The sequence below is a fragment of the Bombus pyrosoma genome, linkage group LG1, assembly GCF_014825855.1.
Source record: "Bombus pyrosoma isolate SC7728 linkage group LG1, ASM1482585v1, whole genome shotgun sequence".
Lineage (NCBI taxonomy): Eukaryota > Metazoa > Arthropoda > Insecta > Hymenoptera > Apidae > Bombus > Bombus pyrosoma.
In genome coordinates, this window is record NC_057770.1 from 13,003,647 (window position 1) to 13,019,501 (window position 15,855).

At 31.7% G+C, this 15,855-nt stretch overlaps 1 protein-coding gene across 11 annotated transcripts in view; it reads left to right on the top strand.

Moving 5' to 3' along the window:
* Positions 1–15,855, top strand: part of LOC122565710 (protein eva-1) — a 328,494-nt gene that overhangs the window by 204,702 nt on the left and 107,937 nt on the right. For 10 of the 11 annotated variants that reach the window (XM_043722242.1, XM_043722330.1, XM_043722160.1 and 7 more), the window contains one exon: positions 6,523–6,661. In XM_043722242.1, the coding sequence (XP_043578177.1) occupies positions 6,523–6,661 (139 nt within the window). The remainder of the gene's footprint in view (positions 1–6,522; positions 6,662–15,855) is intronic. The other variant, XM_043722575.1, reaches the window with a different exon arrangement.

Consider the following 15,855-nt stretch of genomic DNA (forward strand, 5'->3'; position numbering starts at 1 on the left):
AAAAAAAAAAAAAAAAAAAAAAAAAATATTGATTCCATTGCTTCCGCTATTCTGATATGTTAGAGGCATATGTCGATATTCCAAGTGGCAATAAAAGTTATTTTCTAGAGCTGATATTTTGTTTCTCATGTAGGTAAATGATTTTTTTTCTATTATATATGTATAACGGATAGGGAAAAATCCGCAATAATTTATTTTTGCACCGCTCCTCCGTCGTCCTAGCCAATCGTCGCCGCCGCCAGTTGAAGGGTGGTGTTTGATGATGCCCATGAACTTTGCGATGGCCACATCACTTCTTCTCTATAGCATGGTGGTATTGTCGCTATTTGGCGCGTTTCGTCCCGGGACTACCGATGGACTCGTCAGTAAGGCTATATCCAGTAGTCCCTGCCTTAGATGCAGAGGGAGTCTCGCTAGATGCGGTATTCGTCCGCTAGCGAGAAAGATAGACTCGTTGTCGTCGTAGTGGCCCTCTGGTGTTGGCGGTTGGCGGCCGGATCGCCCGGGAGGTGTTACGACCGCGTTGACGCCCTCTACCTGTCGGCGTCCGTTGCTACCGATCCGCCACATATGCTATCTCTAGTCTATTAACTGTAACTATTATCCCCAGTTTTGTAATTTTCTTTGTATATTATATATATATATATGTACTAATATATGTGTATATATATGTGCGATATATGTACCAATAAAATTTGAATAAGAATGTATTCTAACATTTAAATGTTAACGTATTTTAACATTATTGATCCTTAAGACCGAAAAATCTACTAATCAAATAATTGGTCGGATTTTTCGTTTCCTACAAATTATAACATTTTTACTCTTGCAAATTATCAATTCTTATTACTGAATTTGATAAAATTAATTTCTTTTATTATGTCCTATTTGTATTACAAACTTATTCTAAATTTTGATTCAGTATCGATTCTAGAACAAGATATAACAGAAAAGCCTACAACCGCGGTACTGCACGATGCAATACGATTGCACTTCTCTAGTGCATGTCATATTAATTCTATTAGTTTCAAGTATTTCACATATATTAACAATAAACTTATATGTATTTCAAAAGATAAGCGAAAATGTAATTTTTAATAGTTAGTTAATTCTGATGATAAGATATTAAAATTTATTGTTTCTAAGATTCTTGGTCTTGTCCATTGCAATAAATAAATGAATATGTAAATATATGCTTATTTATTTAAATCAAATCATCGTTAATTCTTTTGAAGATATTTTTAAAATAAAATATTAACTTTGATGCATTTATTAGCTCTGTCAGCTGAAAAAAAAGAAGTTCGTTTTATAATACGTAACTCGGTGAAAAACTCGATGCTATTTTACAATTTTAAAAGCAGAAATAAAGTAAGGATGGTGTAATATATTTTTATCGAAAAAAATTAAAATATTCGGCAAACATGTGGATCTCTGCACTTTGAAAAAATATAAATAAATTTTACATGACATCGCAAAAAAATTTACCAGCAAATATCTAAATATAATATTGAATTTCTGTATTTTTTCAAGTATAAAAAGATTTTACACTATTTACAAATTTTACGATATCCTTTATCTCGTATAAATTATTTGTGGAACGAAGATGCTTACCCTGGAGTTTTCTATGAAAGGACATTTTTTTAGAAGTAATCTTAAAAGGAGGATAAACAAATTTCAAAAATTCCGGCAGTGAAAACTTTCTGATTATATCATTTCTTTCATTTACTTTTTATAAAACACACTTCAATTCACTATCTCTATCTATCTCACTATATATCTGACCATCATAACAATTGCAAATTAACAAAACGCCATTGTTTTACTCTGTTTACCGAAATTTAATACCACATCTGAAATTTTCAAAAATAAAAATAATAAAACCGCTGTAAGTCTTTCTTATATTCTTAATACAATATAACGATAACAAATAGAAACAACCATACAGCGATGAAATAATGATGTTTTATGCAATGTTTTTGAACAACAACAGTTGTCAATCTATAAAACTTAATTAATCAATTTCCAAACCAGAAACGATGCTAACCAGATAACGAGCCACCAAAAAGTATCACGATATTCGAAGGTACATATAGGTATATTCATACTCAGCGATTTTTTAATTAATTTTTCCGTTTGGCACAATTTCGGAGACAGTGATCGATTTCTCAAATTAATACTAGTGAAGCAATAATGCGAGTACCGTCAGAGCAACAAGATTGTTTGTCTTTAATACCCTGTGCATTTCGGTCAGACAGAATACGGATCTTTGGTATCTAAATACTGTGAGGTACGGAAATAAGCGTTTTACTGTTCAAAATTTTACTTTTTACCACACGAGTGATAGAAAAGATTCGAATGGTCGAAACGTGGAATATCATCCTGCCTATGGTTACTAGACCACGTTTGTTCTATTAGGAAGGTAACTGTCTTTGATGGTAATTTAAAAAAGAACGTTCGCGTATTGTTCTATACAAAATTATACATACAATGTGAGATACAATGGTTAATTATAGATTTAAGATAGGGCGTATAATATCGTCGTTAGTCTTTCATACTTCTTTTGTACGAATCTCAGAAAAATTACTTATAGAAATTACTTATTAATGCAATTTGTTAGATTACGAATTTTTATGTAAATCCAAATTTGCATGAACATAACTAAAGAGAAGGAACAAATACAGATAGAAGTTTAATAAATAAATAATTTTTATTCATATTAACAACTATCAATATTATAATCAATAATATAATATAAAAATATTATAAGAAATACTTATCCGGCAGCGTAGCTTATCGTTCAAACAGCCTCAAGCGTCATTTTTCAAAGTTCTTTCATTAACAAACAAAAAACTGCGATAGAATATCAACGATGGGCGTGACATCGAAGACGCGTTTGCCCTTTCTCCACTTCTTTGCCATTAATTCGCTTTTGTCGAGCTGCACTGTGTCATTTGACGATACGAAGGAGAGAGCACAGAGGGTTGGACACAGCGTAGAAAGGGAGAGCACAGGCTAACAAAGGTACAAAGAGGAAAACAGTCGAGTTGCATCGAGAACCAGAGTCGTGCACAATACAGTCTCAGAAGCGCTTTGATGTCTAGTCGAAATTAATGTGGCGTCCCCCTTTGGCTTGACGCGGTTATTGCAATTGCCGCGGCAAAACGAATGCAACCGGAGTAAAGCAAAAAAAGTTCGCCCGATGGAAGAGAGAAAAATTGCAGGCCCAACTAAGGTCTCCGCTGGTTCCAGTTATATTAAGATTGCTACTCAATTTTGCGCCAGTTACATACCCTTTCAACTAACTCTCGAAATTCGAAATTCATTTCGAATTTTAGAATTTTTATAGAATTTCTATTCCTACAAACGACGTTGTGATTTTTAAGAAGATCTTCACGATGAATGAAATTGGGATTACTAAAATGTGTAGATAGATTTTGTCTTTGCCCGCGAATATTTAGTAATAATTATTGATGTTCACCCTCGTTAAAAGATTTTAGAATAGTTATTACGTTTGCTTTACTTCTAAAATGGAAATTAATAAGAAGATGATAAATAATTATAGAGATGAGGCAAATCATTGATTAATGACTAAAGATAATGTACCAAAGAACTGTATTATTTGTGAAATAACTGAACAACAATGTGTTGAAAATTGTTGTAGTGTTAAATCCAATCTCTTAATCACTTTCGTATTTTCACGAAAATTTATTTTATTTTTTAATGAACATTATGATTGAAATACTTTTCCATATTTTTCCATTTCTTTTCCATATGGAACAGATATGTAATTTACTCAATTATTTTATATGATTTTATGAATCACCAGATTTTTTCAAATAACATTTTTTAAAGTACTAGTTACTCCTTTCATGATTAATCCTTTTACGACTATGATCCGATATATACAAATTTGAAAAAAAGAGGCTCGTGGTGGATTAAAGCTCATACGTGTGTCGGACTAGTATTATTGAATATTTTTTCATGTTTCTGACTACAACATTGCAATAGTAGAATATAGGATCGATACTGCACCCATTGGAAGCGAAAGGGATTTAGTTCAAGGCAATATCCACTGCAGAAAATATTTAAAACCGATAGGATTAATTTTAAATAAAATAGAAAAAGAAATGCGTCTATCCATTTTTATTTAGAAATAAAAAAGAGAACATTAATTTGAAGCTGGTATAGAAGTGACGTTCTATTTTGTATTAATAAAATTTTCCGTTATTTTATATTATCGAGAACATTTTTGTTGAAATCAATATATGTATATATTTTTATATTTTTTTCAACCAGTTGTATTTCGCTGATCCTACATCAAGCTTGACAACTGTGCAATGGTCAATGACAGAAGCTGAATCAGCGAATTTTTACTATCATTACCAGCGACATACGCATTTTCGAGAAGTAAAAAGTAGGTCGCGGAGATCCTGAGAATTTCCGATGTCATTGAGTTTTCCTTACATCTTAAACGCTGCACTTTAGAGCTGTATATGTAGGAAACAGGTTGGCATGTGGATTTGAAATGAAACGTTGTCGAAAGCATACTCATTTTTACTGTCAGAATAGCTTGCATAAAAAATGTAAAAGTTTCTTTTTTGATGTAAGTCTTCACTCTAGACATATTAACAATTCCAACGCAAAGGTATAACAACAAGAACAATTTATAACAGAAATTGTCAGTTAGAACAGTTTTACACATTTTGCAATCCACTCTTTTGTTAACTTCGCATTCAAATTTATCGCATATGTAATATCGCGCGGAATATATTATAATTATATTCTGATATTTATGATGATTTATTTACAATGAATGCATTGTACAGATGTTGATTAGACAGAAGAACGATGGTTGTTTAACATGAACTAATCACAATAACGCGCTATAATCTAGACAAACTTAATGGTTCATTTGCAACTCTCGTCACAACGGATCCAACGTTCTCTCTCACTGGGACCACACTCTCTCGACAACGCTAGTGTCACGTAAAATAGAAAAAGAAATTTAAGAAAAAAAGAAATTTTATTTTTTTCTTGTTTGCAATACACTTCCGAGCTCTAGGTGTGACTGTTCAAGACTAACTTGGATGATTTTAGGAGAAGTATTTAAATTCTTTTATTCGCGAGAGTGAGAAAAAGTTTCGATCATATATTTCTGAGAACGGATAGAGTGACCGGATATTATCCCGATGGTCACTCATGCTAAGGCGCTTGGAATTTCGCTATCTTATCGCTTTGTTTAGTCGTATTTCGTCTGTGACATTCCATCTGTGACACTAGCAACACTATGTCGACAACGCAACTCGCACTCTCCGACTTCTCAACTAACTCTGACTGCTTTCGCATCCCTTTTGTCTTTTCTTAAACCTACTACGCACGTGTTCCGCAACTGCTCGTGGTCAAGGTCACGTAAGCCTTTTTTTTTGAAACTGTTTGATTGACGAACCGACGACATTTTGATGGGCCCGACGCCGCCTCGGCTCTCGCGACATTGTATGTGGTTTACTCGCTAACTGCTAGGCCTTTTGTCCGCGATATTACACATATAACGACCAGAAAATTAATTCACCGTATAAGTATAATTAACCAGAGGAAATTTTCACGATTATATATTACGAATGTTACGCGATTCCTAATACAGTAAAATATCATTCGTCATGCTTTTCTACTTAGTAGAATTGAATAAATTCGAGAAACAAATTAATCATTAACTTAATGGATACAAGATTGGAACGTATTGCTGTTAATATCGCCCAAGTAAATTGGATGCGTATGCATACGTGCTCCCGTTTATTGGGAGAGCGTGTTTGCGTTATTTGGTATCTCGCTGCAAAATATGTAATCACACAGCAGTAAATTACACATTTTGGGTAGAACTCTGTTGATACTGTGACATCACATGTTCTCGTGATCCTAAACTACTGCACTGTATACATGTCAGAGTGCATGATCTGCTTGCGAGCGACACGTACAGAGCATTAAAGGATCGTATAACTGTCAGAATGATTCTACTGAGTAAAAGTAATACAGGATATCAGAGAAATTGATTCTGAAATTCATACTTTCAGCTGAATTTCGATTATTACGTAATGTATGTAGAACTGGGAATTCTTTTAACATAATGTTGAACTAAATTATGTACTAATATCTGAATTTTTTATTTAAAATCGTCTTAATTTTTCGATGTTGATATTTACAAAATTAATAAAATACTTTAGAAAGGTAAATTTATGCTTAATACAGTAATAAAAAATTATTTTTAAAAAATAAGAATATTATACATTTAAGAGTTAAGTTATTTCTTTAAATTTGATGATGCTTATCTTTATATTTAAGAATAGTTTAAGGTAACAGTACATGAATTTAAAATAAACAGTTTACCTGATAAAATTACCAATAATACTTTGTTGAATATATTATATAAAACGTTCCTTCTTGAAATTACTGCGTTGTAATTTTCTTAGATTATAACCAAATCTAGCATTATCGTAAAGTGAGCGGGTCGTCTGAATGACGCGTTAGTACTCACTGTTGCAGACGGTTGTGGATGTTTGTCACAAGAAGAGGCAGTGCAAGTTCAACACCAGTCCGAAAACCTTTCAGGGTGATCCGTGTCCTGGATTGCCCAAATACATCGAAGTCGCCTACCAATGCCGTCCTTGTAAGTAATCGCGCTTTCCTTCTCATTATTTTTTTTCTCTTTGATATACTCTAAAAACTGTCCGTATCTATGTTGAGATCATTTCTCAATGGCAGTACATACTTGTGAAGTGAATTTTTAAATACACATCTTGATGAAACATATGATAAATTAGCAAAACCAAAATGTGTTACATCCACTCGGTGCAAACTCTTCTTTTATGATGGTGAAATTTCGAACTAAAATAAAATTGTTAAACGTGTATACTAAGAATATATCATAGATTTTATTAACACACTAATAGTATGCATGATATTTCATTAGAGAATGTATAGCTCGTATAGAGAAATAATGATTTTAAGTAGAAACAATCAGCATTGGTCAGACAATCTGCCAATTTTACATTGAACCTCTTGATATCAAAAGAAAAGAAAATTTTCAGAATAATTACTTAGAAAACAATTAATATTTTAATGTTCAATGTTAAATTACATGTAGAAATTTCAAGTAGAAATTTAAAACAACATCGCATACCAGCTGAAAAGAATTGCTTGTATAGATGTTATTCTTTAAAATCATCCTTTAGTGATATTTGAACTGTCAAATATTATATTTCACATCATTTTTGCTACTTTAGAATGACTTTCATATTTGGAATTGAGTTCTTGAACAGTGTATTTCGTGTGTCCCTTGTATAGTATCTCTCTGTACTACGCTCTCAAAGTGATATGGTCACTGTATATCCTCCAGATAAAATTGAAAGGTACATCATTATTATCGTGTAACGTTTTGTCAAGAAACGTAAAACATCTTTGATTTAAGATGTATAATCGATGCTCTTAAGTTTGTGCACACGCTGCTTATTTTGCCTAGAAAGTGTACTCAATACACCCTCGATGTACCTTCGATGAAGTGTAATGCAGGCGTCAGACAAAAAATTCAGTGCGCGAAGAGGCACTGTCTAGACACATTGTTATTGTAGAAAGCATGGGAATGATTCGACAGGCTTGAAATTCAGAACATAAATGCAACTGTGTGCGAATAGCACTTATATGAAGTATGCCGCGGAAACGTTCAACTGGATATATTTTCATTTTCTTTTAGCTTTGGAGGTCATGTAATGAAAGTATCATTAACGCGCTTTTTCATCTTTTGAAAACTCGAGATCTCTTTAAGCTTTAATTGCTCATTTCATCTTTCCCTCTATGTTACATAAATTGATCTTTTTAAAGTTAATTTTCTGAAGTACTAAGAATGACATTGACGATCAGGTAAGTGACTCTCTCATTTTGAAGATGATGGATAATAAAGAGAATTTAAATAGTCTACAGTATTTATCATTATAATCATTATATCCTTCGCAGTACGCTTTTATAAATTACATATCTATCATTAGGTGCTTGAAATCTTAGTATACGAGACAAACTCAAAGAATATTTTATGTGCTTCATTCTAATAATAAAGAATGAGAATATTTCTGAATGCATACAATAGATTTACAGCATAAATGGTTATACAATATAAGTAGAAATTAAATAAGCTATTATATAAAGTTTATTGCTTGCTGTTTGTTATATATGTACATGTGTATATCACATCGTTCATGTACATATATACATTGCATGAAATGTATGTTTTAGAATCTACTTAAAATTTAAAAAAACACTATTCTTAATTCACAAGGCTCGTTAATTGAGATATTCTCAACGTACATGAAACTGTGCACAAAAGTAATCGAATGATGACGAATGTAATATAAAAAAGCAATTGTAAGAATGGTCAAGAGGCATTTGCGCGAACATAACGCGAGGTCCGTTTTCGAGACGAGGTCGTTTTTCCTCGTAGCACTTGTCGATGCCGTTTTTATGGGCACATCGGACATTAGCCCAGTTGAACGTGAAAAGCACGGATATCGATGTAGCTTTGGGAAAATTCTTTGCCCGCATTACAAAAAATAGTGGGAAATGGCGAAAATTTTTCGCTCGTAGTTCTATTGATGAACGTCTTTTGGATCGTGGTTGGTCTTGAAAGATGTACTCGTAAACGTAACAAGATAGTAAACTTGTTTACGAATTTTTCCTGTGGCTACATTAAAAAGAAGTTAAAATATTATTTGGAAAAATATAGTAATAGAAAAAATACAAATATAATATGTAAATAAAAAATAAAAATATAATATTTATATATAATTATATCTAAAGATGGAGAAATAATTTTTGCAAAATTATTAGATGCAAAATTATTGTGGTAGAATTCTTGCTTTAATCGAAAAAATTAAATATTAATATAATATAAATTTTATTATAATTAAATATAATTAATTGCTGAAAATTTCTTTTTTACTTCTATTTATTTTTGTTTCACTGACTAGCAATTTGTTATTTATAGTTATAATATTTTTAACAATTTATGGATATGTTACGCTATGAATGTATTAGATATTAGTGATATAGTAAATGTGAATACATAAAAAAAGAAGATAAAAATAAACGAAAAATGTGAATATATTTATTAGTAATAGTAAACATTTTTAAATTTAATCGACGCTTTTATTTAAATCTTACATAATTGTATATATTAACTATCTGTATGTAGTACATATATATTTTTATTAAATTTTACTATTTCATTGTCACGTTGTATTAAATTATATTACGTAATATGCAACCCTGTATCATTATGTCCCATTCGTAGAGATTCTGTTTTAAACGGAATGTACGAGTATCGAACTAAATCCCGTTGTTCATTTTTCTTTTAAAATATGAGTTCATGTAGCGCGGTAAGGGTGGCAATATCACATAAATACACACAAATCCCACAATATACTCCCGATATTATGAAGTTACGCTTTTCATGATGCCGGCGACATTTCAACATTCCGTAGTTGCTGAATTAAAAGATACATTAGCTTTTTTGCTCTGTGGATTATGAAAAGATAATTCAAGTTTCATTATACATATGCATATCTCGCTCTTTGATATTGTTATTTTGTAAAATATAAGAGATTGGGTGGAAGTTACATACATATAACATAAAGAAAGTAATGTATCATATTATGATACACGATATGAAATTTATCCTCATAATACTACTGCAAAATGGGTAAATTTTATGATGTTTTTTGGATGTTTTCTGAATGGTTATAAAATTATATTTCGATAAAATTACGAATTTACATGGTATGATTGGTCTGAGAAGATATGAGAATTTTGGGGAACACGTAAGTTATTAGGGGTTGTAGAATTTTGTATGGTATGTAGTTCATTGAATTTCCCCTTTCGGCACTGAATAACTCGCATCATCTTTATTAAATCGCATGGAATTTTGAAATACTGAAAGTAATAAATCAGCATTATTTGCCTACGCAGTTGTTTTACATGTCAGTTCCAACGCGGTTATTTCTTATCTAAGATTTTGAACAATTACAATATTTTTTATGAATATGATAATAGCTGAATCCTTCGAGTAATATTTATAAATATTGGAAATTTTATCATTCTGGTTATTATATTTCTTTTACCTTAATTAAAATTCTTTTGCAATTGATGTTTTAAATTACTATAATTAACCTAAAGGATATTGAAATTTGACTCCCTTTTAACCAGTTTCACGATACAAAACTAATTCAATGATAATAAAAAAAAGAACATCAACATCTGATATTTAGACTGAACTCAACTTTTTCATCAGAATTTTCCTTGACTCTGATAACTCGATTCTGTTTTAATCATAAACCTCTTAGTGTTAAATGCTATTAAAGGCAAATTGATCTTAATTAGACCGATTCTAGTAACTGCAAACATGACCATGATGAAGATTTAATGAGATATTGAAATAGGCATCAAAATATGGGTACATAAATTATTAAGTTTAAAATTTACAAATTCCATATTTTCATATTTTAAAATCACACCTGTTCGATAAAAGAATATATGCAATTCCGATATCTCGGAATTACATATCTCTCATCAACATTTATTAAAATTCCTTTTCCTTCCATTACTACGACCTCGTTTTAATCAAAAACCCTAAGTCACCACGATGGCCAACGAGCAGGAAACGCGAACCATCCGGATGTAGCACGTTAACACAGTAAATAACAAGGTGAGCGTAGTAGGTGAATACCGACGTCCATGGAGCGTGAAACACGGAACGGAAAGAATTAGTGCGTCCTGCGGCAAAAATTACTTGGAGCTTGTTACTGCAACAGGTTGTCGCCGTATTGTGGATGCACGGATCCGTATGGCCGCATTCCTACACCGTTAATATATATACTTTACCGTGGGCCGTGTAATAAACATGCCGCCCTATTTTACGTTCTCACCACGTGGTATCCTAATATTTCATTTTTCTGATCCTTCTGCTTCCGTGTTAAGACTAGTGGCTTTCATCACATAGGACGTGCTAGTATATTTTGGTGATTATCGTTACGACGCATCAAGGAATTAAATATTACAGATGCTGTGTCATTTATAAAATCGAAGGATTACCAAACGCTTAACTCTCTGAATTTTGTTCATTATTACATAGGCACATATAAACCCATAGATTATTTGATTATTAAATTCTATTTAAATCTGTAAATCACTGTATTGTAAAAATTAATTAAGTGCAATTATTTTGCTCAGTGATACATGCTTATTTGTCAGAGATTTTTACAATTGAAGTTAGTCAATTGTTAAAACCCCCGTTATGCTAAATTTTCTGTTAAATTGTTTCAGTGAAATAAAAATTTCGATTCCTCTTGGAGATATGAGCGGTTTGAAGTTAAGAGCTAATTGCTATGAGTAGTGATTAGCACTACTTAGTGCTGAGTCCTTAGGAAGGACTAAAGTCAACATTTATCAACGAAACATTGTTTCACAGAGTTTCTTTAGGTATTTGTATCCTTCACAGAGTGATATTAAGTTTCTTGTATTTTAGAGTTTATGATATTATATGCATGTTTCCCAAATATTTGCACAAATAAGTGTTTCAAAGTTTATCTACCCTAAACTTTTATTTTTACCCAAGTACATGATTAATTTCGAATTTCTCAAAAAGCAAATAACTTAGAGGTTCGTTACCCTTATTTAAACTTACAATGAGTATTCTACTGTAAGTGAATTATATGTATTCAGTGCATTCTTACATCTTCAAATTTTGAATAAATGCTTAAAAATCCGCAGAATAATAATTACTATAATAAACTTTCCACCACTCTTTAACGTATAAAGTTGATGAATGTGGCTTCTGACTGCCTCAAATAACGTTAGATTAGTTCTTTTCTATTTTATACCTAGCGTGTTACATTATATGCTGAGTGGCTATCAGTATTGTACAGTGGCTGTCGATTGTGACAAATGTCGATAGTGACGTTGCCGCTTGGTGGATAGACGCGCATTACATCATATTGTCCGTTCCATGTAATACAGGAAGCGATATCTTGGCGTATACGCGTCTATGCAGCGACGTTCAGTGGACAAACGGCCTCCGTTGAACGGTTCTCGATCGATCGTCATGGACGTCTTAAGTGCCACTCGAACCATGATGCCCAACTAATAGAATTCAGAGGAATTCGAAAGTAGAAAGACATTTAAGACACGTCCAGGAATTTTCCTTAGGTGGAATTTTAATTTACGCGAGGAATCTTGCTCTTCGATGAAATCGGAATTTTCATCTGGTTTTGATTTGACAGTCTCGTTTTTCGGTCTGGTCTTGGTTTTGATAGCATGGATTCAATTGGCCCTGGATTAGCTATGAAATATGTACAAATATTTTGGTTTTGTGAATAAATTTAAAAATGTTTGACATTATTCAAATTCTGTCGTCGTTTCTTTAAAAATTATTACATATCTGATGTATGTGTGCATGTTGAAGTAAGAGAATAAAATTTCAAAATTGTACACACGATTCAAATAAAATAAAATAAAATTTTATTTATCGTTACGGCCTAAGAAACTTTTAGTTTCTTTATCGAATCAGTTTGTCAGCGAAGATAAATTAAATAGTGGTTAAACGATAATTGGTATCCAAATACTTAAATAAGGATACAGATATATACGTACTCCTATACATTAATTATCTGAAACTTCATTAAAATAACTTCTTTAGGGAGATCATGCGACGGTTGCAGAAGCTTGTTGTAACTTCTGCCGTACCTCGAAGGTAAACAAATCCTTTGTTCATAGTTAATGGTTTCGTTAGAGCAGTTCCAAGCAATAATATTCCTAAATACGTTATGTGTGTAATACTATCGCCAGCATACTTAGCCAGCATACTGGTGACATCCGTGTATTAAAACGATTAAATCATTTCAAAAGACGTTCAACTGTGCTACCTACATGAATCAAACAGTGCTAAGGAGGCACGATTGCACTTTTAAATGGCACTTTTAAATTGCATATTAAACGGTTCTCTATATGTAAAATACTACACTATGTTCCACGAAAGAGCTTATTTCCGAGGATTGAAACTGTTTGTTGGAGAAAATTTCGAAATGTTCAAATTTCAAAATTCAATTTTTCGAAGTAAATATAAATATTCTTTGTTACTTTGTAAGATTATTCTCTAATTTCTTATATTTAGGCTGCAGATGTTTATGCAAATTTATATTTTTGTGAACGCAATTAGACAAAATTACTGAAGTGGTGGAATATAGTTCTGGAAAACAATAGATAAGATATTATTACGATAAAATTGTTGTGTACCGCGTTTTTAATCAAGTTTCCAATTCAAGGTTCCTATTTTATAAAAAGAAGTTCCATTGTTCTTGAGTTCAATTTGGAAAAAGGAACCATTATTTATAAAGCGATCGAATAGGTAAAACCGTAAGATCAAATTTGTAACGCTTCGTTGCGCGTAGGGAATATTGACCCAGAAAAAACAACAATGATTCCGTTGCAACGAGTCTTACAAAAGGTAGAAAAAAAAAAAAAAAAAAAAATAAGAGAATGAAACGAGATTCTGTCGGTCGAATGGTTAAACAGTTGGCTTTGTAGATCGCAATCTTTCGCTGTGTGAGATCGATTCGAGTAAATCGATGATACGCGAATGGGTTGTGAACGAAAATCCGTGTTACGTGTCGTAAGCGTGCAAATTGCTTGTGCCAGATTAATGTTATCGTGTTGAACACCCTGAATCGGCGTTTAATTAAATAAACGACGCGGAACAAAAGTGTTTTGCTCGCTTGCACTCGTGTCTATCACCAACCGGTCACTGAATGATTGTCATTAAGTTTAATTATTCAACGATTAGATTAATCATCGCCCGTTCAGAAAAACCTATGTGTTGGTGTGTATGTGTTGCGCGTGTTTAGAATTTGGAAATTAAACTGTGATTACGGGGATAATAAGGTGGGGCGTTCGTGTGTTAATAATGTGGTGGAATTAATATGATGAATTCGAATAGCTGTCAGTAGTTCGTTCGCCAGAGGACACAACAGTAGAAACACTGATCTTCAATATGTATTTAAATATACTATGTGTATATGTGAATTAGTTACACCAGACATGTTAAGAGTACCTATTTGTCACTGACAGCCTTAATTTTGTCAAGAACACTTGCATGTTTTTGATAATTGTAGAAGCAATTCTAATGTCAACCATCATTCTTCCTATATGTCAATTTGACACGTTCCAATAAATGTAAAAGCCATTGATTATTTTTTTCATTACATTGATTTGATACCAAGGACAAATTAAATTGAGAACATGAAGTATGATGCTCGAGAATGACAGTGTATTGACATTCATTTACAACAAAAATTATTTCCAATGTATCAACACGTTTTGAAGATGTCGTATGACGAAAGAGATATCCTACAAAATATTAATGTTTGATTCAAACTCGACATTTTAGTATCCATAATGTCCAAATATTTTTTACATTTGTCCATATTCTATAACTGAAGTTTGTCTTTGTGAGATGATATCAGTTTAATAAAAATAATCTAATATCTGTGTTTCTTTCTCTTTTTCGTCCTGTTGATAGGGAATCGATCGTGTCTACCGTAGGATTGGTATAATAGTGTTTGAAATTGAAACCACTAGATATACATTATAGTAGTAATATTGTTTCTGGTTAGACAACATTTATTTATACGAAGATGAAATGGAATGAAATGAAATTACATTCAAATGTTTTCTTCAATTTGTGGTTATATTTGACCTACTTCGTTATCGTTTTCTATAAATAACGTTGCATCGCCGTTGCTTTATTGTGTGCACACATATACATACACAGACTTTGCTTTTAGTATAACTGTAAAATGTGCGTAAAAGATATTTCCAGAGATCGAAGCATAAATCTTTTTTGGATTGTAATAAAATAATCTTTAGCAAATGAAGTGAAATGGACAACAAGATAGTGAATATATACATATGTATATGACATTTAAGGAATTACTTCCCACATTTTACTAAAAATTGTTATATTATTATATGTTATATAATTGTATGTCAACGATTAATTTTTAAATTAGATTACTTAGATAAGAAAGACAGTGCTTTTTTTTAAATTAAAATCTCGTTTTCGAGTTTTGAAATATACCGTGTGTGTCACACGGAACTGTAATTTATAAGGAGATTAAAACTTCTGATGGAAAAAGAAAGGGATCCAAGACAACGCTCAAAATTCATATTCTTGTTATTTAAATTAGCAACGAGGAAACTTGAAAAGAAGTTTTTAATCGAGGAAGGAAATGTCGTAGTTAAACGAGAAATGAGTGCTTAAAGACGAGTGTGTTTAACAGTCTTAGATTTCATTGAACAATAGTCCAATTAAAGAGAATGATTGAAACAAAATTTGTCAGCGACTTAAATTTCTTGAAGAACGAAAGTGTATTAATAGAATTCTCATCAAGCCATTTCAATAAAGTTTTCATTTCTATTACATCGTTACTCAAAAAATTACAAGAAGCAAAATAATTCTTTTTAGTTCAAGAAAAAGATAACAAGAAGCAAATTTTCATACAAATGAAATGTTGCAGAAGTGTAATATTTATCGAAATGGAAATATGATTTTATTTGGTGTCTCTTTATTATATCACTTTACTTGGAATTACTCCATACTTTAAGAGTCAACGTAGAAATAAAACAACGAATGAAAATAGCTATATGTTTATTGACAAATAATTATTACGCAACTCTCTGATTTGCATTCTTTCAGAAAGTAATATAGGTACGTCATAGCAATACATAGTTTTTTTTCTTTTTTTTTTTTTTTTTTTTTTTTTT